Below are 26,435 nucleotides of genomic sequence, written 5' to 3'. Positions count from 1 at the left end.
TACTAAAATAGGATTTTGAAAACAGGACTTTTACTTGTAGAGTAGTATTTCTACGTTGCGGCACTGGTAGTTTGACTTGAGTCAAAATACTTCTTCCACCACTGTATGACGCATATGTGTTGGACTTGGCAGAATAACAAAAAAGTATTTTCTGAATGTCCACATGGTGGCGTCATCTACATTCAAAATGAATCAGTTCTTTTATGATTCATGGCCCAACTTTTTCACCAGATTTCATTGAAAGTAGTTTTCAGACATCTACTATGAGACACTAATGATATAATAAAACACCAAACACTGTCTTACTGGAAAATACATTTATTGTACTCTATGTAGTTGTTAACAGGCGATACTACATCATGACATCATGGTTACTTCTATGCACTTTATCCTGTAACCTCACTGGAAGACTCTACACTGTTAATGTAGAGACTAGCTTCTGAATTTGTTCCACATTCATTTAAACCACTGCACGGCAGACATCAGTCAAACCGATCCAAATCTGACCTCTTGAAAAGTGAAGGATTTCTCCACATCAGATGGTGTGAAATACCTGGCAGTACAGGTGAACGATCACGCAAGTTTCTACTGTAAACTAGAGCTCACTGAGCCTTACTGTACAATTCATAGTACAAGAAAACCAGGGTGGCCCCTAAGCACCCAGAGGAAAGAATGCACTGAATCTTTATGCAGTTCAGCACAAAAAGTCTCTTTAAATTGGTTATAAAGCAACACAGACACCAATCTTGAAGTAAGACACTGAATACAAGAGAATTAACCTGAAAAAAATGCACAGTTCATCTAAATTATGTCGCAAGACAGATGTTTTCTACGTACTTTAACTTGTAATTAATTGTTGTGCTTCTTGTTAGGTGGCAGAGTACTCTGTTTAAGATAATTTCATGAAGGTTATATGAACGGCATGTCCTGCAGCTGTGTCAAAATAGCACAAAAAATGAAAATTACAGCAAACTGAAATCAGATAGAGTGAAAAAAGAAACTACAGATATGTTTTGTGAAGAGTTCCATATCAAATATATATTCAGATCGTAACAGTTCATAGATAAAACACAACCAAGGAAAAATAAAAAAGCAAACCTGTGCTGAATGAAACCACCATAGGTGCTCCAATCTAATAATAACCATTCATCAAATGGATAACACAGATTTCCAAGACTTTACATTTAAAACCCCACCTGTACAAACATGCTTAAAATATCAAAATTAACAGAAAAGCCCACTAAAAACTCAAGTCTACAGTGAAACAGAAATGCTTTTCTGCAGTCGTGCATTGACGCCTTCAGTGTTAAAAGGAAATCAACATCACACTCCAGTGTGTTACCTGTCCTTTTGATTCTGCCTCCATGCTACCCATAAAGCACAAAGTGACCTACAGGATGTGGTTCCATCACAGGGATGGAGCGTCGCCTCATCATGTGGCCGTTGATACGAATACGGCCTTCGCAGACTGAATGTGCTTGTGACTGAGGCACATGTGGTGAAGCTGTATGAACAGGTGCATCAAGGCAGAGCTGCTGTGTGCTTTTATGCATCTGTCACCTCACAGGGTCTGTCAATGAGCTGGTGAACTTTAACACTGGCTTGTTTTTTCTGGGCAGATGAAACGCTCCTGGTCTTTTCCAGCTGCACCTACATCAACCTGCTTCTCCCTGCTGGTCTTGCTGTGCTCCTGGGCGCTGTTGCTGTTTAAAGGACCCTGGAGTTGGCGCTGACGCTCCACACTGTGCCAGATGCCGTAGCCAAAGTAGATCAGGAAACCTGAGAAAAGTGTCGGAAAAAAGATGTGACGTATGCCGGCTTTGAGGGTAAAGTTCGACATTTAGGAAAATATTCACTTTCTTGTTAGATGAGAAGATAAATAACACTCTCATATCTGTCCGCTAAATATAAAGCTCCAGGCGGGCCATGCTTAGCTTAGCATAAAGACTGGAAAGAGCTAGCCTGGCTCAAAACAAACTCAAACTGCCGGCACCTTCTAAAGATCTTGTTTGTTTAATCTGTACAAGTCCTCACGTTGTGGTGATACAAGGGGGGTTACATGCTGAACTGTGCTCCCTTTAAGCCGTCACTGCTCCCAGTCGAGACGGAATAACTTTCCACAGAGCCGTTTCTCCTTGTTTCCAAGCTAAGCTAACCATCTCTGCTCTAGCTTCATACATAACATACACGTGAGAGTGGTATCTTCACATCTAACTCTAGACAAAAAAGCACATAAGCATATTCCCCAAACTGTCAAACTATTCCTAAATATTTATAATGGGTCATGGGTGTTGGTAATTGTTTGGACTGGCACTCACCCACAGCCATCCACACAGAGAAACGTATCCACGTGTCTCCGCTAAGCTGAACCATGAGGTAAATATTGACAAATACGCTCAGAATGGGCAGAAAAGGCAGAAGAGGAACCTGTGGTGGCAAAAAGCACAAAATCTACCATCAATTCATTCGTAATGTGTTACAGTCACATTCCATAGTGCAGGACTTGGTATGAGAATGGATGACTTATTGAGCTGCCACGCACCATGAAGGAGACCTTCTTGCTGGTCTGAGGCTGCCTGCAGACCATGAAGACGCAGCTGCTGAAGATGAGGAGACACGCGGTCAGCAATGCCAGGATCCACACTTCCATACCGAGGATGGAGCTGATGTGGTACGTGGTGAGATAACTGACCACACAAACCACCAGCACTGTGGTTTGAAAGCACATCCGTGATTCAGACGTTCTCAGTTACATCATAAAAACATGATTTTTTAACCTGCCCTGCTTACCTAGCACACAGATGGACATGTTGACCACGCTTGAGGAATGCTCAGAGGGTGAGACGGGAGGGTGGAGGATAGTTTGCAGGGCGGAGCTGCCACCTTTCAGCATGTTAAGGTGGGACTCCGACTCTGTCAGGTCAGACTCACCCTCCTCAGAGGACAGGTAGTCCCTCTCACTGGTAGCGGCCCGCCGCCCTAGGGCTCCATCAGGCTGGTACCTGGACGACAGAGTCATCAAAGGTCATAAGTTTGTTTACCACAGTTCAAAGCCACACTGCTGTACTCTAAGTAAAATTGTCACAAAGTGTTTTCAGTGTCTCGACGTACTACCTGTTATATACAGTATATTCTTTATATAGCTGCAAACTACTTTCACTGTGAAACAGTTTGGTTTTACTTTACAAAACAGCCGAGGTCTATAAATCTACACTGTGTCTGTGTTTACTGTGGCGGCGGTATTGAGTCACTTTGGTACAACCAACAGAGGTGTACAGCACGTCCAGAGTTTAGCAAGTACAGAAACATAAGTAAACACCTTCTTTCCCTCTAGCAGCCACTTCACATTCATACAATGGGAGCATTCACAGCTCTTACATCACCAGTGTGATGCAATAACTAGAGACGTATGTTACACCACCAGGTAATCATACCTGTGGGATTTAGGAAAAGCTATAAGAGAAGCTGTTTCACAATGTTGCACAAATAATATGTCTTTCAAGCGATGTTGTTTTGAGTTATTTATGAATGTACCCACCTGAGAATCAGTACACACACAGCAACCAGTGAGTAGGCCAGCAGAGTTCCAATGGACATCATGTCAACCAGAGCTTTGAGGTCAAACAGGAAAGCCATGATGGCTATAGCAAGCAAAAGAAATACAATAAAAATAAACTCAAACACTTTCACCTTTAAAAGGGAACAGTTTTAAGAAATAGTATCATTACTGATTACTGCAGCAATCATTTTTACAAAATACACTACAACATTCATGTGCAACACCGATATACTTGCATTTCTAAATGGAAAAGATGCACCCTCCAACAAACACCCATGAACAGATGCAAATTAAATTTCATGCAGATGTTTTCACAATAAGAAAACACAAAAGAGCTAAATGCATCCCTGACAGCTGTAATCATCTCCCTACCAAGTGTTGTTTGATGTGAGAGACAATGTGGCGTTCCCTCGCATGTATCTCAGTGCCAGACTGCAGTATGGAGCTGATCTCAGCAGCACAGTCCAAACACAGAGCGCTGCTCCTCACAACATTACATTAAAAACAATAACAAAGAAAGCTCCCCTGCCCACTTCTACTAGTTGCTCAGTACATGGCCTGTGCTCTGGCTCTGGGAGGGTTGGTGTGCTGGGTCCTTCCTATGGTTTACATCTGCCTGTCAATTCACAGGGTCATCACCTTAGGAAACCTTTAGAAGTAGACATTTGTAACATTGTATGCACACTACACCACACAAAGTCTAACTGTTTGGATTTCTTCTTTATTTTATTATTAGAAGTGGAAAATATCTACTTAAAGTATAAGTCACTAGACTTTAAGACTAATTTAACAGCAGGCTGAAGAACTGTTTCACTGCTGTTTCAGGTGGAAAGCTTCAATCCTGTTTCACTGTACTCTGTTGCAACTGTAACCACACCCAACAGTGATGTCATTGTGTTCCAACACACCCTGCAGTACACTTATTCATCACTGCTTCACTTCAGTTAAAGCACTCAGGTCAGCAATAACAAAAATTAAAGGAGGCGTCAAGTTGTCAAAAAGTACAAAAATTACTATTTTAAACTAGTTGCAGAAACCTTTCATTACATTTGATGATTGTGAAAAGGCTGGTGTGGAGTACTGGTGAAATGATTTTAATATGAATACAACCACAGCACCTCTCTGGTTCATGCTCTCCAGTGTGGTGAGTCAATGGCAAAGAAAACTTCAGTACAATCTTATTTACTTTCCAGTAGCTGATTCTCTTTCTTTTTTTATTTAAAAAAGTGAATAAAAGCCAGATGGACTAAAGTGGTGAACACATTCTTGAAACAAAATAACATAAATGTCCATGAACTTATTGGCGTGTAACGTTTTCTCACATGCTTTTGGAAACACCATCACCAAATTCAGCATGCAGTAACCACCACCACGTGCATAGATTAAAACCCCAAACAAGTCCACGATACAACCCCATGATAGGCGGGTCCTCGTCTCGGGAGCTTACCGGCAGTGGTACCTGCCGCCAAGGTGGCAGCCACAGGCGACTGGCGCTTACTCACTTTGGACATAAATTTGAACAGAATACCATCTCGTGCCATGGCAAACAGAATGCGCGGCAGAGGGAACATGGAGCCCAACAGGCTAGGGAGAAGAGGGTTGGTGGTTAAGTTGAGGGCATTCTGGAAAGAAAACGTGACACCTGCACAACTGTGAAAGAACAACATGTGTATATGGAGGGAAAACCTCCTGAAGCTGGATAAGTTATAGCAGAAAGTCAGTTTCAGGAAGAAAAAACCCAAATGATTATCTGCCTCTTTGACCATGTCTTTCACAGTTGATTGGTGGAGAAAGATTAGCAGGAGTGATCTCACTGGATTCTCCCCCGGCTCTCACCTGCTACTACACCGGAGGTCATAGTGGCAATAAGTGGGGTCTTCGTCTTAGGATTGATTCGGGCTAAGGCTTTGAAAAGCACCCCATCCTCTGCCATAGCATAGATTACACGAGGCATGGGGAAAATGGAGCCCAGCAAACTGCATGAGACAGCGGAGACATGCAAGACCAACACGTTAGTCAAGAGCCCCAAACACACACACTTACACAATCACAAATCATCAAAGCTTCAGAGCATGATTACAACCAGTGGCTTTCTTCCCTGTTGGAACTTTTCCCGCTTTTAAGGGGAAATTACATATCCTAATGTCTTTAAACAGTCATATTTTTATGTTGCAAGTAGATTTTAGTTGTTTTTCTCAGTTTTCAGAGCTGCTTTGGAGTTGGATTTTCACAGGCCCTTGAATAATTACATTACCCAGGAGTGTAAGCATTTAGTCCAAACATATAAAAGCACCACAATGTGTGTTAAAGAGTTTTCATAACTGCTGGAATGTGTGAAAACAACTGCCAAAGACGGACCCCAAAGTAACAGCCTAAACACCAATTGCAGGCATTGATCAAAATTGAATTTGTTCAAGTCAAATTTGGTCACAAAGGGTTGGAGGCATCCACCAGAGAAGAAAGACAGAATGAAGTCACACCAATATATTGTTTTGAGACAAACTTGCCCACCTTATTTATGATACTTTAATTATAAATAGCATAATTCAAAGACATGCAGGAATCTGAAAACAGAGACAATTAAGCACTGCGCCCACTATGTCCCATTTAGCAACAGGATTACATCCAATAACAAGACATAGACATATATATGTATCCCTACGACCAGATCTCATTCACCATTATCACCCATTTATAACATGCACATCAATCAAAAACTAAATTTTGTAAATTCTGCTGACACAGTAAATGTACAACTTTTTGCCTTTTCTACCATGAATATTGATGTTTGATATGCTTATTATACAAAAGCAAATCCAGTGTTTACCTGGTAGAGAGGGCACACAGTGAACCGGCAGCGACCACGTATTTGGCAGGGCCCCAGCCCACATATTCAAAGGCCATGGGCAGAGGGCTCTTCTCATCCAGCAGGTAGTAGGGCATCATCAGCGTAAGCGCAGCTGACACACCAAAGTACGCCAGGAAACACACGGTCAGTGACACCACGATGCCAATGGGAATGGCTCTCTGGGGGTTCTTCACCTCCTCACCTGTCACCCGCAGACACACAAATATCTTTGCCTTTAGCTTTTGCCACATTAAATCACACTTAATCACCACCTGTCAATGGCTCACCTGTAGTCGCAATGCAGTCAAATCCAACAAAAGCGTAAAAGCAGGTGGCAGCTCCAGCTAAGGTGCCGCTGAAGCCGAAGGGCATAAATCCTCCAACCCCAAAGTCACTGGTCACGTTGGCCGTCACTGAAATGTTCCTGAAACATTTTATATTTAATTTTATAACAAGATTTGGACTAAAAATTTAGGTGCACTACATAAGCACAAACAATCCAGGCCAACAGTGATAGTAATTCTGTGTATGTTGTTTAGGGAGCAGCTTTGCATTAAATGGCTACACAGATAAACAACTGTAATAGTTAACAAATGAATAAATTACCTTGTAATTATGGTGACGTTTATGAGGGATTCTTCAGATATCTTCCAGTTGTGCGTGTCTCCTTTGACGAAGCCGGAGATGATGACGAACAAGAGTACGAGCACGTTGACGGACGTGAAGACTTTATTGACCCAGGCTGACTCCTTCACCCCAAACGACAGGAGTCCTGGGATGAGCAAAAAGGCAACACAGCTCAGTTCAATACTGTGATGTTTGTTGTAGTTTAACTGAAATGCCAGCGGTGCTTCTCAGTGATTTGAGGTTGTAAAGAAACTGTACTTGTACTGGGCAGTTCCCAATTGTGACTGTGGGAAAGTGAAGTAGCTTGGTGCTAGCAGGGTGATCAGGCAGTTCTTAAAAAGAAGGGGATATTAAGCACTTACCACACACAATGTCCTGCCATCTCTTTACTGGATTTTGCCAGCTGTGGCTCATGAAAGTCGTCTCTTTTAAACTAAATGGACCTAATTTCTGTCCTTCCCCGCATCCCCTGTACCAACATATAGACTTTTATCAACTTTTATGATTCTCAGCCTTGCTGCCTTACCAGATAGCAGCAGTATCAGGCAGACGGCAAAGAAGTCGGGGTACTGAGCCAAACCAGGAGAGTTCATGCTGAAGTAGGTTTTACAGAATATCTCTATGTGTCCTCCAATCATTTCATCAAATGTGCCACTCCAAGCCCGGGCAACTGAGGAGGTACCTGTAAGAAAGTAAAAAAAACAAAAAAAACAACCCAGACACGATGAAGAATATGTATCATTAAATGACATGTCATTCAAAGATTGTCATCAACTCACCGATCACATAGGAGAGAATGAGGTTCCAACCAGTGATGAAGGCCCAGATCTCTCCTACAGTCACGTAGCTATAAAGGTAAGCAGAGCCGGTCTTGGGGACACGCGCGCCAAACTCAGCATAACACAGGCCAGCCATGACGGAGGCTAGGGCAGCAATTAGGAAGGAGATGACAATGCTGGGGCCCGAGTCGCCCTTGGCCACCTCGCCGGCCAGGACGTAGACGCCGGCGCCCAGAGTGCTGCCCACCCCCAGGGCGATGAGGTCGACGGTTCCCAGGCAGCGGCACAGTTTTGAGTCCTCCAGGCTACTCAGGTCGACCACTTTCCGGCGCACCAGAGAGCGACCGAATGACAGAACCTGGTCAAGCATGTTGATACCTGCTGACAGAAAAAGAAATAACTGTGAAATAACTGGAAATACCTGCGCAGCATAGGTTTGGCCTACTTTACTGTGTGTGAAAGAACTGTTTTTTTTGTTCCGTTGTCCCCTTCGGCATCAAGAGATCTTTTACTTATTGGGTAATTTGAATTTGAAAATGTGTTGCTGTATAAGTGTGTGTGCACGCAGCATGAGGCCCTCTAAGGTGCAGAGAAACATAAATATTACAGTATTTGAAAAATCTCAACAAGTCATACTTAAAGGGTGGGGGGGATCAGTAGATCTCTACTACTACTCGTTATCTTAGCATCAATATTTGCTCTAACATTCAATAGAAGGTGCAAGAATTGTGAAACCAAAGGCCCGTGAGCACAGTTTGATTTGACTCCATCTGCTTTACATTGCAGCTTGCTCTCTTGCAAAAAAAAGGAGTTGCGTAACACGTGGGGAGGAAACAAAGGTGGGGTTAGGGGATGTTAACCCTACAAACGGTGACATGCATTTTTGGAATTCTGCCAAGTGCTGTAGCCTGGTAAAGTTCATAGAGTCGTGTCCCATTAAAACCTATTGTGTGGGGTTATGGTGCAGATCTAAGTACTCAAAGAGCTGCATTCATAAGGGGACCACGAATGCACCACAATAAAGAAATTCCAGTGTCTCTCTTCACTAATTACTTTAAGGACATAAAAAGACAAACTGCAAAGTCCTCTTTGTTTTCATGGTCTTGTATCTAAAAATGTCTCTTTTCATTAGTAAGATGGCTGGGGACTTTGCCTACAATATTTGCATGAATACAATATGATAAATGATGAATGAATTATGCTTGCCCCGAATGAATAGTTTCTAGCTTGCTTTTGAAGCTAAGGTTTCTTATTTGAACCAACACTTCGATTATCTTGACCGTAAATTTACACTGACAACCGTCCAAATGTGCATTGATCTCCAGTGTGTTTCTTACATGCCAAGAGAAATGAGTTTTGGATGTGACAGCTCATTAAAATTACAATAAGTGCTCTATTAGCGTCTCCGAGAATACTGTGGATGAAATCGTAGAGACCAAAATCAGATTGCTACAAGTGAAAACTCTGGGAACTGACATTGCAAATATGCAGATGTTAACCTGCATCATGTGTATTTTACATTGTACAGTGAGAGCCATATCTAGGTCACATCTTAGTCTTAACATGTTGAATGTCGCAAACGACTCACAGCTACTGCAAAATGAGCATGAAATCCCAGCATTAGTTATTCCAAATGAACGTACAACCACTGTTGCAAACGTTTTGTCTATTTCATTAGAGACATGCACCTACCTGTCAGAATGACTGTGTGGATATAATCGGCCCAAAAAAGAGATGGCTCTTAGATGTGTCTGTGCGTTTCTTCCAGCTTGCTTGTGCAGAGAGTCACAGCGGATCAGCTGCACGTGAACCACAGGTAAAAGTCAATTTACATCCACAGATCCCATGAACTGCTGCCTCGAAACTCTGCCTCAGCACTGTGCTAAACACTCGTTCATATGCTGGCATGTACACTGCGCAGAGCAGTACTTTTACGCCTCCCCTCTGTCCCCCGTATTTCTTAATAGGATCTGCCCTTGCCTTGCCCCTAGACTCAGCCTCCAGTCCCACCGCAGCCAGAGTGACGTCCCCTGAGCAGGCAGACAAGGGGAGGAGGAGACCCTGGGGAATTAGGGTGAGATTTGGGGGGGGGTCACCTCCATGCTTGAGGTTTGAGGGAGTAAAACTGTGTGGAGACAGCATTGCACCATAAGCTCTTATCCTGGGATCACACAGCAAGACAGAGAAGCGAGGAAGGAAACTTGATGGTAGAATTTGTGATTTAATGCACACTCAGGCCGAATAGATCCCAGCTGCCCAGATGCTTACTGACTACTGATAAATGGTTAGGCAACTGGCGTTGACAAATATTGAGGCAGACACTTGTGTTTACCCAGTGCAGCCCACAGGAGTGCTGCTAAAAGCATGGGTACTGATTGGTCAATGAAGGGTGGACGAGCTACAGTACTGGTGGGTTAAGTCCTCCTAATGGAAGATAGGTATTGCTCAATGTTCCCTGAGCTATTGGACCCGTGGACGTTACAAAATCAATAGCACGACTCACTGTGGTACACCACCAAAAGCCTGGCATCTCCACAGCAACTTCAGTTACAAGCTTGAGCTCTTGGAGGGGAAAAAAAGTCACAATTTTCCATCAAACACTGCCTGCGATTTACAATTAAGGTTGAGTTTGCAGTGGAGAGAATTTATGCCAAGACCAGCTCAAACCAGCTTGAGACCTCAGTGGGAAGGTGGCAGCTGGTCGCTAGAAACACCGTCCAACCCGCAGACCTGAGTCTCTGTGGCATGACAACAGCCAGTTCTCTTTAAGTTTGTCCATCCAACCAAGCAGCCAAATGTCGTGGCCTGTCGCCCACCAAACCTTGGCTGCAGGGGCTGATTATCGGAGCTGCATGCTGATGGGAAAGTCAAAGTTGTTTTTTGTAGTTAATGCTGGCTGTTTGTCCTAAACACACACACATTACATCTAAAACATAGACCTAAAAGTCTGCACTGATAGGAAGGTATGGCTCACATCAAATGACTGAGGTGCATGAAACTGAGGAAAACATTTTCTAAAATATCCTGTGTATTTGAGCATCCTTTAACAAAGTGCTTTAGTGCACTGGAAAAAACTGCAGTAGATCAGTGAAGCTGGTGAATCAGATAATCATTTTGTTACACTAACTAAACAATATAATTAATATAATAAGCATCACTGCTGTATTATTTTTTGTCATACGAAACACACAATATGTGGCAGCACCTTTTTATATGTTATATATTTTTCTTGCACAATTCAGGATTACACAAATGATTTGCATTGATGGAATAATGTCATCCTGGGCCGCAAAAATACTCTTCTGAAACGAGCACATGTGGGTAGTTACTGTAACCATGGAAAAGATGGAAAGGAGTCACTGGCTCACCGTATCTCATTGTTGACATGCGCTAATTCTGTGAAGCCAATTGAATGCATTTGCCCTCCAATGGTAGAGTGACCTAGCTTCAAAAACCTGGATATGGTCAACAGATTGAGTGGTGTTTGCCTTGCGGACACAGGGACTGCTCGCTCCAGTTAACACTGGTGTCACCAGGAAATGTTAGAGTGCACAATTACTGACAACGCCGGCCACAGGTCTGAGTAGAATCAAAGACAGCAAGGGCGACCTCAAGATTAACAGCAGTCTTTGGGCCAGGAAGATACTTAGACCTCAACTTGACAACAATATAACTAGTTAATATGGACATGCTGAAGTCAAAGACAGGGCCAAATATAATTTGTGAATTATGAAGAAAATAAAGTCAAAATAAATATGAAAAAGTCAATAAATAGCTATGTTTGATTCAAATAAAGGCTAAATGTCCCAGTCCCATGTTAAGATTCACTGAATCAACTTTTCATTCATTTATTGTATAAGTAAGCACATCGTGAGCAATGTACAATCCTGAGCCAAATTCCTCGTATGTGTACACATACCTGGCAATAAAAGCTGATTCTGATTCTGATTCTAAGTAGTGTAGCTCCATGGAAAAATGTAAAGACGTAAGTATAAAAATAGAATAGAAACTTGTTTAGTAGGCTCGTATTAGCCATGGCTTAGATGTTTAATTTAATGAAATGGTACAAAGCCTCTTCATATTACATCTTAAGAGCAGTCTGGGGACTGAAGCCTGAAGACACTACCTGTTTGACTTAATACTATTTTTATTAGGTATGAGTATGAAGTATTATCTGTGGATGCATTAATCCTGAGGACCCCCTCTCCCTGATCTGCTAAAAGTGATTTCCTGTCTCTATCTAGGTCACTGTACAAGTCTTTTCCAGTTCAGTGCTTGTAGGTTTTTGTGTAGTAGTGTTTCAATACTACATTTACACAAAGATAAATGTAATAGGTCGTTGTACAACTTCAGCGTGGTTTACAATACACTGAATGTCATCAATCTTTTGTTTCGACACATTTGGCAACAGTAACAGATTCTTTAAAGATGATCTCTGATGTCCAGGAATCTTTTGGCCCGTGGGTTGTGTCCTGACTGTACTCCTTCCAAAGTCCTTCCAAAAATTAATTCCACACAGAGAAAACACTGAAAACGTTTAAGGCAGGTGTGGGATAAAATGCTGTAAAGTAAGAATACTTTCAATAATGGACATGTTAATAGATTATGTTCATCAATTAACAAAATGCAAAGTGAATGAACAGAAGAAAAATCTAAGTCAAATCAATATTTGGTGTGACCACCCTCTGCCTTCCAAACAGCATCACTTCTTCTGGGTACACTTGTACAAAGTTTTTGAAGGAACTCGCCAGGAAGGGAGTAAGGAGGGTAGCATGATGCGTCTTTCATCTGCCGCAGCAAGTTTCCTTGCCTATTTCTTTGCTTCTTAAAAAGATAGCTCATCTGGAAACCACTATCTGCCTTGGAATTTCTGCTTTGGAGAGACCTTGCTGATGCAGTGTAACTACCTTATGTCTTGTGGCTATGCTCACTGCCATGACTTTTGGCCTCACCTTGTTAACGGAGTTTGGCTGTTCCTCACCCAGTCGTATTCTTCTGACACATGTTTATGTTTCAGTTAATGATTGTCTTTCAACCTATTGAATTAGTGATCATTAGCACCTATTTGGTACAACTGTTTATTCATACATCTGATGATATGCCTACAAAATCCCTGACTTTGTGCAAGTGTACCTAGAAGAATTGATGCTGTTTTCAAGGCAAAGGGTGGTCACACCAAAAATGTATTTCATTTAGATTTTTCTTCTGTTAACTCATTTTGTATTTCATGAATGATATGATGGATAAACATAATCTATTGACATGTCTTTTTTTGACAGCATTCTTACTTTCCAGCATTTGCGCAGTACTGTAGTTTACCATAAAACTGGCTGATATGAGCAGGGGATTTCACAGGTTTACAACCCTAAATAAATATCTGGGTTTAAAACTTCCCCTCTGCACTGTCATGATCTTTTCATATCTTTGTTTGGCCTTTTACATGAGGCAACTACTCCAATGTGCTGGTGATAAAGCAGATATCAGTCATGAACAAATATCAGTTCAATCATCAAGGCTGGATAGGCTTAATTAGTATTCACATAATATGATTATCTAAACAGAGGTGCGTTATCTGATCTGTGTGACAATATCAGAACTGAATTGGTTTTTGTAATCATTGGATAATCAAGCTTTTCTTGGTTACTCATTCATGAATGCAGTGCAGAAGGAGAAGGCGTGTAGCAGGGCTACCAGGCGTCAGTAAGTCAATCACTTCTGCTTAGTTTAACTAATTACTTTTATTGGTTTTTTTTTCTGTCTACTGTCCTGCAACAGATGGCTCCCCAGCTCACTGGTGTGCAAAATACTGCTGAATTTAAAAATACATTACAATAAGTAACTGAATCAGTTCAGTGTGGGTGTATGTATACAGATAAAATGCGTATACATCCAGTTTAAATCATTGGATGTATCTGTGAATGCACTGGGGAACTTCTCCAAATAGCTTCATTCTCTGTTTAACATTGCAATCACTTAAGCAAACTCTAGATATTTTATGCTCAGTGCCAGAATGTGCAATACTTCAGCCTATAAATTTTGCCTTTAAATAACATTTTAAACTGTCTGCTGGCCTACTTTGTGACACACCCTTTAACATCTGGGTTTGTTGCACAGATGATAGCAGTTTTGACTTTGCTCTCAGAGTCATGCAGAGCAAATAATAAAGTTTTTAAAAGTACAGATGGACTCATTTTAGGTCAAACTTGGCCAGCTATGCTATCTCAAAACTAAGAGCTGTGTCTGTGAATGTCTCCTGCTGACAGCTTAGAAATTATGTTGTAGAGCTGGCAATGACAAGGGAAAGCAGTGTCTAGGGTCTGTGACTGGCTCAAAATGTTCACTGTCCATAGAAATATTTTATAAACAAATACATTTTGAATGGACACTGAGCAATGTTAAATTAAGACATTAATCTTGAACCTCCCTTGGAACCAACAGAATAAGTTCAGGGTCTGTCCATACTAGGACTGCAACTAACACATATTTTCATTCATATCTTGTTTTGTCCACAAACCAAAGATATTCAGTTTACTGTCATAGAAAACCAGAAAATATTTGCATTTCAGAAGCTGGAATCTGAGAATTTTCTTAAAGAATTACTTTAACCGATAAATCGAATCATTGATTATTTATCTGATATGATAGTTGGCGATTGATTAATCATTGCAGCTGTAGTCCATTTCAGACAGCTAAGTTAATTGGATTTACCTGCATCACAGCTGTACATTGTTTATTGTAAATTAATTTGATAGCTGGGATGAAAGCTATTATGCTGAAAGTAACAAATACCATTGTCCTTTCTGTTAAAAAAACAACAATTCTGAACAAAACTAACGTTACTCTCACCATCTTCAGGTTAGCTGAATTTTAAGCTAGCTTACTCCGCAATGCACTACTTCATTTAGCAATTTATGTAATTAGTAATTTCAGTGAAGACGTGCGGTGACACCCATTTCTCTTAAATGACTTGAGATCAGTAATTTTCTTGAATTTACTTACTTTTTTCTCAGTGAATACCTCATATTCAGATATGTAACTTTGGTCAGCAGGAGCCTGAAATCCCCTTTAACGTTACATATTCGGCGGGCTTTAGGACCCAGCTGTCCGGCTCCCGTGAAGACGACAATGGCAATATTATGACAGGGGTTACCTGCGCGCTTACTGACACCCAACATTAACCATTTAAGCTAAGCTACAGCCGATTGTAATACTATTGTACACATGTTGTACTGTCGGTAGGTGTGTTGTAACAGGTCCAGTGATCGCAGGAAGCTGCGGCTCATCTCTCAGCTGCCGATGGAGCACATCCGACTACCAAAGGTAATAGTTTACAGTGATTAGCTGCCATTTCCGCGCTGTACCTCCAGTGGCACTCCAGCACACACCGTCATGTGCGCTGACCGCAGAGTTTTAATTCCAATCATTAAACAAACACAGGCTTAATTAAAGGGCGTGTGCTGTGTCGGCCACGTAGGCAGCCACTGTCCTCTCCTGCAGCGATCAGCCACATTTGGCCGCACTCAGTTAACACACGAGTATACAGCTGTGTCACAGCTCCTCTATGAGGATGCGGCTGTTTGATGTTGTTCTTCCTTTCCCCCCTCCAGGTGGAGAATGTCAGGCTGCTTGACCGAGTCTCCCCTAGAAGGAGTACGGTGGGCACCATCTACCTGACAGCCACTCACACCATCTTTGTGGAGAACGCAGCTGGAGCGCGCAATGAAACATGGGTAGGCAACATTTCATTAGGCTGAAGGACCAGAAACAGTTTGGAGAAACATTAAAACTGTAGGTTGTCAGAAGACCTCAAATACAGTGCAAGACACAACGTGTGCATATGCTGTATCACGTTGCACAATGTGTTTGCAATATAACATTTCCAATAAATGCTCTATATCTGCCATTTATTTTCCTTACCAGGTGCTTCACAGTTTGGTGTCCAGCGTGGAGAAACAAGCCGCCACAGCCTCAGGATGTCCCCTGATCATTCACTGCAAGAACTTCCAGGTTCTTCATTTTGTCATACCTCGAGAGCCCGAGTGCCATGACGTTCACCTGTCCCTACAGCGTCTTTCCCAGCCAGGTAAACTGTGATCATGTCGCCAGAGGTGATGTAACCGATTTGGTGATGTTATAGCTAAAATGTGGCTTAGAAGCAGACCAGTATATCAGAGGTTCGGTGCACTATTGTCCTCTGATTATGGCTTTTTTCTTTACAGCTATATTGATTTCTGTGTTGGATTTTTGGACAATTATTAGATGTCCTGCCTCCCCCATACATTTTAACCAAATTTGGAAGATCCTTGTTGAAGATGTGTGTTTTAACAGGGATATATTTAAAAACAAATATCAGCTGATAAAATGTTATGAGAAATGTTACTCCCTCTTAATTATATCAATGCCAGCTTTAAAATCCAGGCTGTGGTCAGCCTCTAGGTTTCATTTCCTCTGCTTTTGCCACACTTTGGACTGTCTAACTCGAACAAAGTGGAGGTTTTGTGCGTCAAAGTTTAGCAGCCAGTATTGTGCCTTGCAGAGAGTTACGAGGAGCTGTATTGCTTCTCCTATAAGCCTAACGTGGATGAGGAGGAGAGAAGGCAGGAATGGGACTTCTTGGACGTCAACACTGATTATAGCAGAATGGGACTCCCAAACTCCCTGTGGAAACTCTCCCCTGTTAACCAACACTACAAGGTCAGTGAGCTGACATCTATGACCAGTTGTACAATTTTATCCTAATATGGACGTGGCAGAAGCTTAGACTTTTATTATGGTGTTTTCAAAGGTGAGTGACACTTACCCCGCTGCCCTGTTTGTACCCGATTCTGCCGCACCTCCGGTCATAGTTGGGAGCTCCAAGTTCAGAAGCAGAGGCAGATTTCCAACTCTGTCATACTACTCCAGAGAAAATCATGTAAGTTGACTGCATACATTTTCTCTTTTTATTTTCCATGAGTGAGGATTGTAGCAACTAGAGCCCAACCAATAAATCCTTGGGTCGATAATATTGGCCAGTTTGAGCTAACTGCAGAAAATTGGTAATGGTGTTTATAACAGCTGATAAATGACAATTTAAAAAGAAACAGAGAGACGGATCGATCCCATTAGCATGTTATGTTATGTTGCTGTTGCATAGTTTGTCTACCAGACACCAGACACTCTGCAACTCCCCTGTTGGCAACTCACGTGTTTGGCACTATAAAAGAAGTTTATTTTAAACTTCATTATGTCATGTTATCATGGTGAGGTCTCATAACTACATGAAACAAATGTTAGGGGTATGTTATATGTTTGTAAAAAGAAGAAAAAATACAATATTGGCCAATATATTGGAATATCAGATTTTAATGTGCTCAAATATGAAAATCGGCATCTGTCTTAAAAATCCCATATCAGTTCAGACTCTAGTTGCAACACTGACAGAACCAATCTCTGACTCAGACCGTGGCCAGGAATGGCTTGTTCGAGGAAAGCCTATCAAAGCAGTTATTTGGCAGACAAACGTAGAAAGGAGATCATATATTAAGATGTAAAATGTCACAATGACATTACTACTTTTTTGGTTGCTTTGCTTGGCCAGTTTTTGCTGAAATGACTTGCTAAAACTGGTCTGCCATTCTCAGCATCTCGCTGTTGAGTTATTGGTACTGCATGCAGAGTAATACAGCGGGCCTGAGAGTTCAAATACAAGTATTTCTTCCATCCCTTAATGAGTCACAAACCATGGCAACAACACGCCTGTGTTGAGCTCTCAGGGTCACCGTACTCTCGCCATTTTTTTTAAAGTTAAGTAACACTAGCCTGAAATAAAATAAGTTTAAAGTGATGATGCTCTGGTGGCACCAAAGTGGAACCAAGTTCTCTCTTTGGTTTTGTATAATTTGCTCTGATTCTTCTAATAATTCACTTCTGATACAACACAGCCAAGCTACAGGGCAATATAAAATGTGTTTGTGGTGATACAGAGCAAAAACAGATTTTTCTTTTTTGCCATTTCAGTTTTTAGTGATTTTAAAAAATATTTTTTTTTAACAATGGTGTGGTACTTGGCAACAAGTAGATCTTCATCATGTCAGGGTCACAGGAGTACACTAAAAAATAGAATAGTAAATGTGTGAATAAAAAGAAGGAACACATACAGAAGTACGGATGTCAGTCAACAATGAAACAAAATGGAAAGCGTACCTATGCCGTACCAGGAGATTCTTAGCCAGGCACATTGTCAAACGTCCAATGAGATATCTGTTCTGTCGTTAAATGAAACCATGGATCATGACCTTTTTTCTAAATTTGAATCACGAATAAGCCTGAGCATTCATAATACATTATATTAATCCTTGACTGGACAGTTGGGAGTGCTTTATGTGTGAGTCAGAGGTCAGCTTCCCAGGGTTGAGGGTCCAGTGTGTGGAGCCCAGTTTGTACAAAGGGGCTCCGCTCCGGTTCATGAGCCAGACGGGAGAATCACACAAACGGTCTCTGGCCCTTTCCCCTTGTGGCTACTAAATGGAGATTTGAGAAAATGTGTGGTTGATTAATTTAAATTGAACATGGGATGAAAGAAAAAGTACTGTGAATTTGTATTCACCCTGATTCTCACATCTTACAGCAAATTTTTTTTTGTTGTTGTTGTAAATGTCATCCAAAGTAATAATTCACTTAAAATCAACTGTCAAGACAAGTAAACATTCCTGTATGAAGCAGCCTGCGTGCCTCTCCTCACAGGCTGCCATCTGCCGTAGCAGCCAGCCCCTGTCAGGTTTCAGCGCTCGCTGCCTGGAGGACGAACAGATGCTGGAGGCTATCTTGAGGTCCAACCCCCGCAGCGACTTCATGTATGTGGTGGACACTAGGCCTAAGGTGAGCCCTTTGTGCCTAAGGAACGGCCTGCAAAAATACAAGTCTTACAGTACAATGCTGTATGTTCAGGTGGGCTTTATTTTCCATACTGTGTTTTACCAGCTGGATGGTCACAGCAAAAGCCTTGAAAACATCCTGACTATGTGCTTGTTGAATCCAGATCAGTTTTATGTAACTGATATTTGTGTAAATCCATGTTTTCTTATTATTTTCCTCTTGAAAAAGTATATTCTGACAATGAATCAAATGTCTTTCTAGCTGAATGCAATCGCAAACCGAGCTGCAGGAAAAGGCTACGAAAATGAAGACAACTATTCCAACATTAAGTTCCAGTTCATCGGCATCGAGAACATCCACGTTATGAGAAACAGCCAACAAAAAATGCTAGATGGTAATTATCATGTCTTGCTGAAATGATTTCTCATACTGATTGTAAATTGATTTACTGTAGAAACAGTTTGGAAGCCACAGCAGAGCGTCCATCACTGTGTCAGAAATGTTTCACCACATCAGTGTTTGTGGAATGGAATGTATATTTTCTGGCAGTCTGTTTTAAAGCCCGCTCCTTCTTCACATTACTAAAGCACAGAGGGACCCCATGCTACTCCTGTGGCTTTCATATGCGCTCATGTGGGCCGGACTGTGCTGCAATCAGGCCTCAAATGAGCCCACAGGAGAATTTCTGGGTATTGTGCAGCGGTGCTCCTAGGAAGACTTTGAATCCATCTGGATTTTATTTCTTAGCTATTTTGGTTTCCTGGAGTGGACAATCCGGGACCTTATCCCCCAAAGAGAGACAGAGGGCGTGAGAATGATGTGATTTCAAGTCTGAAAAGTTATAGCTGTTCTAAGTTGTGATAACTCTTTGCCCTCTCAAGGGAAATCTTTAAATGCTGGAGGCAGAGCCTGCCCTTAAGAGCCTGCCTGACTCTCTCCACCTGATTGCAAACTTCAATAAGATTTGGAAGGACCCCCCCGCAGCATTAGAGCAAACATTTCTTCTTAGTGGAAGTCCGCTCTACTAAGTATTGTAAAAGGTTGCCTGAACTCATTCACCTGTTCACTGTCCTATCAGTGGCCACAGAGCGCCTCTTAAGAGGTCAGCACAATGGTGTGGTGTCAGCAAAAAACACTGTCAGCCGCTTAATGAGTGAGTAGTGAGCAGATGTTTCCACAGCCAGTTTCCATGCAGTTGTATAAAAGTGTGTCTGCATGAATGTTAATGTGATGAATTTTCCTGCGCAAATGAAATGTCAGTTGTGGAGAAACGGCTTCATGTCACTCTACCCCTCAGTGAACTTGCAAATATTTATGTTGAACCCTGAAGATGGGGGGTAAAAATAAATTTTAGATTCAGTTTTACAAGATAAACAAACATAATACAGGAAGCCTTATTGTACAGAAATGGATCTGTATTTAATTGTTTGTCTTGCCTGTGTTATTATGGGCATGGCTTTGTCTTACATTCATATTTTAAAATACACAGTGACGAGGCTAACATCCTACAGCCATGCAGCTCTGTGAGGCTATATTTAAACACATTGGTTCTTTTTAGCTAAATGCTAACTTCAGTGTACTAACATGTTCACAATGACCATGCTATGTTGATGTTTAGCGGGTGTACTATTTACCATGTTTACCATCTTACTTCAGTGTGTTAGTATGCTAACATTTGCTAATTAGCAAAGTACAGCTGAGGCTAATGGGAATGTCATTAGTTTTATTATTTGGTTATAATATAATAAAGTGTTGAACAAATGAAACATTTTGATTTGATGATAGTACTAAATGAAAAGTTAAGGGCTCACCATAGGGATTAAAATGCATTATGAGGGGAACATGAATGTATGCTCCAAATTTCATGACAATCCATTAAGTAGTTGCTCAGGGTGTTTTACTTAAAACCACAAATCAAGCTCATGTTTGTGCTAGAGGATCTGTAAAGTCATTAGGATACATCACCTGTGAACCATGAATATCTGGAACCATTTTGTACCAATCCATGCTGTAAATGTTGAGATATTTGACAAGAAAATTCTAAACTTTGACCTACTTGTGGCTCAAGAGGAAAAGTCTGCAGATCACCAAAGTCAGTAGGATTCATCCTCTGGGGACCAGCAATGCCTGTTAAAAATGGCAGGCAATCCATACAACAGTTGTTGAAATATTTCAGTCTGAGCCAAAGTGTTTGACAGACATTCCTAGAGCCACGCCGCCAGCGTGACTAAAACCATTGTGTGGGGTCCAAATGAACCATCACACGAGAAGCTGATGTGTTTTGAAAAACAAAATATGCTAGTGTGACCCATATTTTCTCATGCAAGGCACAGATTCCCTTTGAATTCCTCGTCATGAATGTTCTTAGTGATGTGAGGTTTAATAAAGTCCTGTGATCAGGTATGCTCCATGTTTCCTCCCGGTGAGACAGCTGTGTTGTGGTTACAGTGTGTGAGCTGCGTTCCCCCTCCATGTCCCACTTCCTGGAAGGTCTGGAGAGCTCAGGCTGGCTGAAGCACATCAAAGCTGTTTTGGATGCAGGCATCTTCATCGCCAAGGTCAGTCTGGAGGTTAATCCATGCTGACTGCCTCACCATGACACTCAATATTAGGGGTGTGTGTGTGTGTGTGTGTGTGTGTGTGTGTGTGTGTGTGTGTGAAAGAGATTGTCTGTCTGTGTACACTGAGTTGCCAGTTATGAGGTACATGTAGCCAAAACTAATGCAGTCTGATACATCAGTCATGCAATAAAAAAGTCTTTAGGCAACTACCCTCATAGGTATAAGTGGGGTGGCCAAAATAACAGAAACACCTGTCAGTATAACAGTACTGTAGTAGTAATTCAGATCACTCCCCGCTGTCTGGGTTGTATAAGTAGAGCACATTTACCTCCTACATTGCACTTATTAAACAGTATTTGCTCTCAGGCTCCACCTGTCTATGATTAATATAGACAGGTGGTAACTTAATACTTAAGTTTGTACATGGTCAAGTTTAGGGGATATCTATGCTTGGAGTAAATTAATTCAACAGACACAGGCGGGATTTGTATGCCGCCTAACAGGAAGTAGAAAGTGCCTAAAAGGTGCAAATGAGGAAACAAAAATGATCTAATAATCGCTGGTTTCCCTTCTCAAAACTGCTATTTACCAGAGAGCTTTTAATTACTTAAAATAAAATACCACAACCAACTGTGTCAGACTTGTTAAGATGAAAACAGGAACATGACATGGCAATCATACAGAAACCCAATACAATGTAATTACAACAAAAGCATTGTATCTATTTCCCTAAACTTCAGGGCCTGAAGCAGCAGAAACTTTGAAACATATCTGGATCGATGCAGTCTGTTTAAGCTGTTTTCGTTGTTTTGTGTTGTTTTTATTTCTGCAACCTATTGTAGAATTTTAACTGCTACGAACAGGTATTTCAGATCTGTTACCCTCTTGTGAGTCAGCGTGCAGCCTCAGTGGGTCTAAAGGTGGTGTATCTGAGAATTTAAAGGTGCCCTGTGGAGTTGTAAACCAACTTCTGTTTTCATTAAATGTTTTCTCACCAGAATCCTTCAGGCCTAAATAACCTGTTGATTTTTTTTTCATTTTTATTATTTCAATATAAAGAAAACACAGATTTGTTTTCATTTTGAAATAACACAATTTGTAAAAGATTTCACTGTATTTGTGTCTGTGTGTGCACGCAGGCTGTTGCAGAAGAGGGTGTCAGTGTCCTGGTTCATTGTTCAGACGGTTGGGACCGCACCGCCCAGGTGTGTTCAGTGGCCTGTGTACTGCTGGATCCGTACTACAGGACCCTCAGAGGACTCATGGTAGATGGTGAACTTTTGCCTTTTTGTACCTAATTTACAGTGTAGAACTGCATCTTTTAAGTAGCACTGTGCATGCCACATACCTCTCTGTATCATATTAATATATCCAGTTACATGGTGGCTTTTGCTGATAGTACACCATACAGGGCTCATGAGGCTTGCTTCTTTAATCAGAAGGATTTGCACAGGCTAACTGGGAATCCACTAAGCGCCACTATGGAAAGTAAATATAACAGAGAAGTCTGCTTTTAAGAATTGCCCTGAAAGTCAGAGGAAAATGACCCCACACAGAGGGTGAAGAGGTTCAGTCATTCTGCAGGGCTCCACTGTTCACTATGTCTGAACCTTGAATCATGGCACACTGACATTCAACATGTGCAAAAAATCTTTGTGTTTTAGCAGGTCAATGTATTTTTTTTTTTTCTGCACTAAGGTTCTCATCGAGAAAGACTGGGTCTCGTTTGGACACAAGTTCTCTCACAGGTTTGACTCTAAACAATATTACTGTCATAGCATCTGATTTAGGTGTTTGGTTTTGATCGAACTGTCCTCACCTCTTCTCCAGGTGCAACCACCTGGTCGGAGACCCTAAAGAGGTATCTCCCATCATCGATCAGTTCCTGGAGTGTGTGTGGCAGCTCATGGAGCAGTTCCCCTGTGCCTTTGAGTTCAACGAGAGGTTCCTCATCACCATTCACAGTCACATCTACTCCTGCCAGTATGGCAACTTCATTGGTAACAACCAGCGGGAGAGGAAAGAGCTCGGGTGAGATTTACACCCGCAGCCGCCATCACTTTGTTTTCCTTTTCACAGCACAGGCATCTTGTCAGAGCCACCGCTCTGAGAGAAGACTGACTGCTGAAGAGAAGTGACAGCCGGTAGTATATTATGTCCCCAGGCTCATGCAAATAGAGACGACTCTATGTTCGAAACAAAAAAAACAATCAGTGTCTTTCTTTTATCAGAAGCCCATTAATCATGTTTTGATATTATCTTTAACTCTTGACTTCCACTTTACATTCATACAGATTGTGTGAGAGGACTCACTCTTTGTGGAGTTATCTAATGACGAGCCAGGTAGACTACATCAACCCTCTGTACCGACCAGACCACAGCCAGACACAGGGGCTCCTCCAGCCATCTACTGCCCCCTACTGCTTTAAGTAGGTTCTAACAAACAGAAAAAAACACCCACAACTTCAGTATAAAATCTGGTATACACATGCATTTCCTATTACAAACACAAGTCTCAGTTGTTAGACTCTTTTGCAATAAATCCATGCAAATGGTAAATGAAACAAAGGAAAGAGACGATGATGTGTGTATTTTAGAGCTTAGAGATATCTTGCTTTGTGTAGGTTTTGGAGAGGGCTGTACAACCGTTTTGACCGAGGGATGCATCCTCGACAGTCAGTGGAGGATTATCTGAGTGCCATCCAAGAGGAGACACAGCAGCTGGAGGAGCAGCTGGCTTCACACAAACAGGTAGGACAGGGCTAGATTCATACTGCCATGTTTTTTTGCTGGATATAGAAGATGACTGTAGTCTTGTTGTAATAATGTCCTTACATTATCAATAGAAAATTGCTCAGCTGGAGCAGGAGCAGGGGTGGCCTGTCACCCAGAAAGCAACCACCTTTGATAAGAGCCCCACGGCATGGGCTCATGGGAATGACTTCAGGCTGGCCAACACCCCTCAGGATTACACCGGGGGCTTCATCACCAGCAGCCCCTGTCAGTCTAAAGCACCAGACAGCAGCCTGATCCTCCTGCCCCAGGAATTGAGGCAAACGTCGGAATCCAGCCTTTCCAACGGCAGCGACCAGGAGTCAGGGATTGCAGACCTGAGCTGTCGTTCACCTCTCAGCGAGGACAGCACCCGGGATCCAGACTCTGATGAAGCTGCCTACTCCACTGCCTGAGCAAATGTAGCATTTGGCGGAAGGTGCAGCACCAACCACCCGTTCACGGGGTCACTGAACAAACACTACTCTTTTACAAGACTTGCACTTTTGTTTGCATGTGGTGTGGCGGACTCTCTCTGTTTGCCACATACATACTAGTTAATAGCTGTTTACTGTAGCTGAACACATTTTACTTCTTACCCTGGTGAAAGAAATTAAGATTGTAAAAGTAATAGTAAAGCTGAATATAAAGGGCAAGTTAACAGTTAACAGTGAACAATTCAATACAGAGTGTGTCAACTCATCATATTCATGATGAGCCATTTAGCTGTGCGCGCTTGCTTTTTACTATGGTCGTCCATATTCGTTTATTTATTTGGCTTTACATTGTAAACACCAAAAAGGATGTGAAGTAGTCAGCTGCACGTTTCAAAGCAATATGAAATAATTAAGAGAGCTCCATTTGAACCAAATCATCATTGTGGGTAGCTCCATTGATCTTAGAGAGCAAAATGATTGAAACAATCACATGATAAAACAACAAATGGATAAACTGCGGAGAGTGAAAAACCCAGCAGACTCGAGTTGAAGCTCATCAACAAGGAAATGACAAATGTGGACAGACAATTGGCTGTAACAGGTGCTAACTGGCATTCAGAATGACTCAATTTGTAGCATTTTTGTAAAGATTTATCTCCTTTAAATCATTTTCCATACTGTGTTTTGGTAATTTTGTTTCAAACACCAGATTTAAATGCTGTCGCACCTTATGGTAACTGCCACTCACAGGCCATCTGGATTCAAGATTTCAGGTTGGCCTGAAAGAGCAGCAGTAATCCCATTCTACCCACAATTTAGTTCAAATGGGTAATGCAGCCATTTTTCCATTCCAAAGAATATATTAAAAGTAAACTTAACTTACTCAGCACACCACAGTGACCACAGTTACATTTTTGGAGTCATAACACTACAATAACCAGTGGTTCGTTGTGGTTGATTGGCATCTTGTGGTCCACACCTGGGTATTTCAACTAGATAGATTTTAAATTTTATTGAAGACAAGGCAACATTATACATTTGTGTCCACAAAATTTCAACACCAGATTTGATATGATCAAATCACAATTCTTACCAAAGGAAACAGACCTGTCTACTGGTGTAAATAGTCCACACAGTAAATGATAGGCCTACTAGATACAGCAGACTAGAGCATGTGAACACAAATGTACTGCTGCTTCGGGCAGCAGATTATTGACTGACTTTTTGAATATTTGTGCCATCTCAACTGTAAAATTAGCATTAAAGCTACTGACTTAGGGTATTGGAGTACACACTAGGTGCACTCCAGTACTGCACATGAACAATGCAGAGATGATCAAGCAAAGCATGTTGAAATATTTTTGTACTATGACCTATTTTTTGACTATTGTCTGTAATGCATGTTGTTTTGTATTTGTGTATCAGAGGGTATAAAATGTCTGGTCTAAAGGATTTCTGACCTTGTATGAAAGAAAGAGCTGCTTTTATTTGTTCATGTAGACTAGGAGCCAAATTTGTCAAACTGATCTAAATGCAAAAATGTATAGTTAGTGTCAATTTTCTTTTGAAATAAATAAATACATTATTATTGTCAATGATACTGTTCTAATAATACTCTGTTGTGTTCTTACCTGTCAGTTCACCAAATAAATGTCACACCTATCCCCACTGGCATCTAGCAGTGCAGACAGGTTTGGTTTTATTTGCCCGGGGTTTGAGATTTCTGGATAATCTACAGAACACAATTTGAATAGTTTTCAAAGGGCTTACGTTTTCATTAGAAAGTAGTTCCAGTCACAAATGTTGACCATGTGATCTGTGGATTATCCAGAGTAACTGGGACACTGATTATAAAAATACCTTGCTGTCGAGTTTTTGGAAGGTAACTTTTTAGTGTTTCATTGTCTTTGTGTGTAGGCAGGAATTTCAAAGAATAATAATAATAATAATTCCTGGACAAATAGAAAAAAAAAATCTAAACAGCCAGAACCTCAT

At 41.4% G+C, this 26,435-nt stretch overlaps 2 protein-coding genes across 7 annotated transcripts; one reads left to right on the top strand and one right to left on the bottom strand.

Moving 5' to 3' along the window:
- Positions 1 to 302: 302 nt before the first annotated feature.
- On the bottom strand, positions 303 to 15,372 carry slc7a2 (solute carrier family 7 member 2). 4 transcript variants are annotated; one of them, XM_046030390.1, is made up of 13 exons: positions 14,813 to 15,372; positions 9,506 to 9,612; positions 7,814 to 8,194; positions 7,561 to 7,716; positions 7,014 to 7,179; positions 6,695 to 6,831; positions 6,387 to 6,609; positions 5,396 to 5,535; positions 3,539 to 3,641; positions 2,791 to 3,002; positions 2,543 to 2,709; positions 2,319 to 2,427; positions 303 to 1,779 (listed from the first exon to the last, which is right to left on the bottom strand). In XM_046030390.1, exons 3-13 carry the CDS (start codon positions 8,181 to 8,183, stop codon positions 1,592 to 1,594), a joined length of 1,971 nt encoding a protein of 656 aa, XP_045886346.1. In that variant the 5' UTR covers positions 8,184 to 8,194; positions 9,506 to 9,612; positions 14,813 to 15,372; the 3' UTR covers positions 303 to 1,591. The 4 variants fall into 4 exon arrangements, with proteins under 4 accessions (XP_045886346.1, XP_045886347.1, XP_045886348.1 ...); XM_046030391.1 differs by having other exon boundaries at positions 7,814 to 8,191; positions 14,813 to 15,371; XM_046030392.1 differs by lacking the exon at positions 9,506 to 9,612 and having other exon boundaries at positions 7,814 to 8,191.
- mtmr7a (myotubularin related protein 7a) lies at positions 14,531 to 26,035 on the top strand. Of its 3 annotated transcripts, XM_046030394.1 has the most exons (15): positions 14,531 to 14,668; positions 15,053 to 15,133; positions 15,421 to 15,543; positions 15,734 to 15,896; positions 16,350 to 16,507; positions 16,599 to 16,727; positions 18,539 to 18,673; positions 18,932 to 19,064; positions 21,119 to 21,228; positions 22,371 to 22,496; positions 22,930 to 22,979; positions 23,062 to 23,262; positions 23,526 to 23,660; positions 23,856 to 23,982; positions 24,078 to 26,035. In XM_046030394.1, the coding sequence occupies exons 2-15, from the start codon at positions 15,110 to 15,112 to the stop codon at positions 24,417 to 24,419; spliced, it is 1,956 nt and encodes a 651-aa protein (XP_045886350.1). In that variant the 5' UTR covers positions 14,531 to 14,668; positions 15,053 to 15,109; the 3' UTR covers positions 24,420 to 26,035. The 3 variants fall into 3 exon arrangements, with proteins under 3 accessions (XP_045886350.1, XP_045886351.1, XP_045886349.1); XM_046030393.1 differs by lacking the exon at positions 14,531 to 14,668 and having other exon boundaries at positions 14,698 to 15,133; XM_046030395.1 differs by lacking the exons at positions 14,531 to 14,668; positions 22,371 to 22,496 and having other exon boundaries at positions 14,697 to 15,133.
- The last annotated feature ends 400 nt before the right edge of the window (positions 26,036 to 26,435 follow it).

Source organism: Micropterus dolomieu, linkage group LG19 (genome assembly GCF_021292245.1).
Source record: "Micropterus dolomieu isolate WLL.071019.BEF.003 ecotype Adirondacks linkage group LG19, ASM2129224v1, whole genome shotgun sequence".
Classification (NCBI taxonomy): Eukaryota; Metazoa; Chordata; class Actinopteri; order Centrarchiformes; family Centrarchidae; genus Micropterus; species Micropterus dolomieu.
The sequence above is the reverse complement of the archived record's forward strand: the minus strand, read 5'-3'. Positions and strand labels throughout refer to the sequence as shown.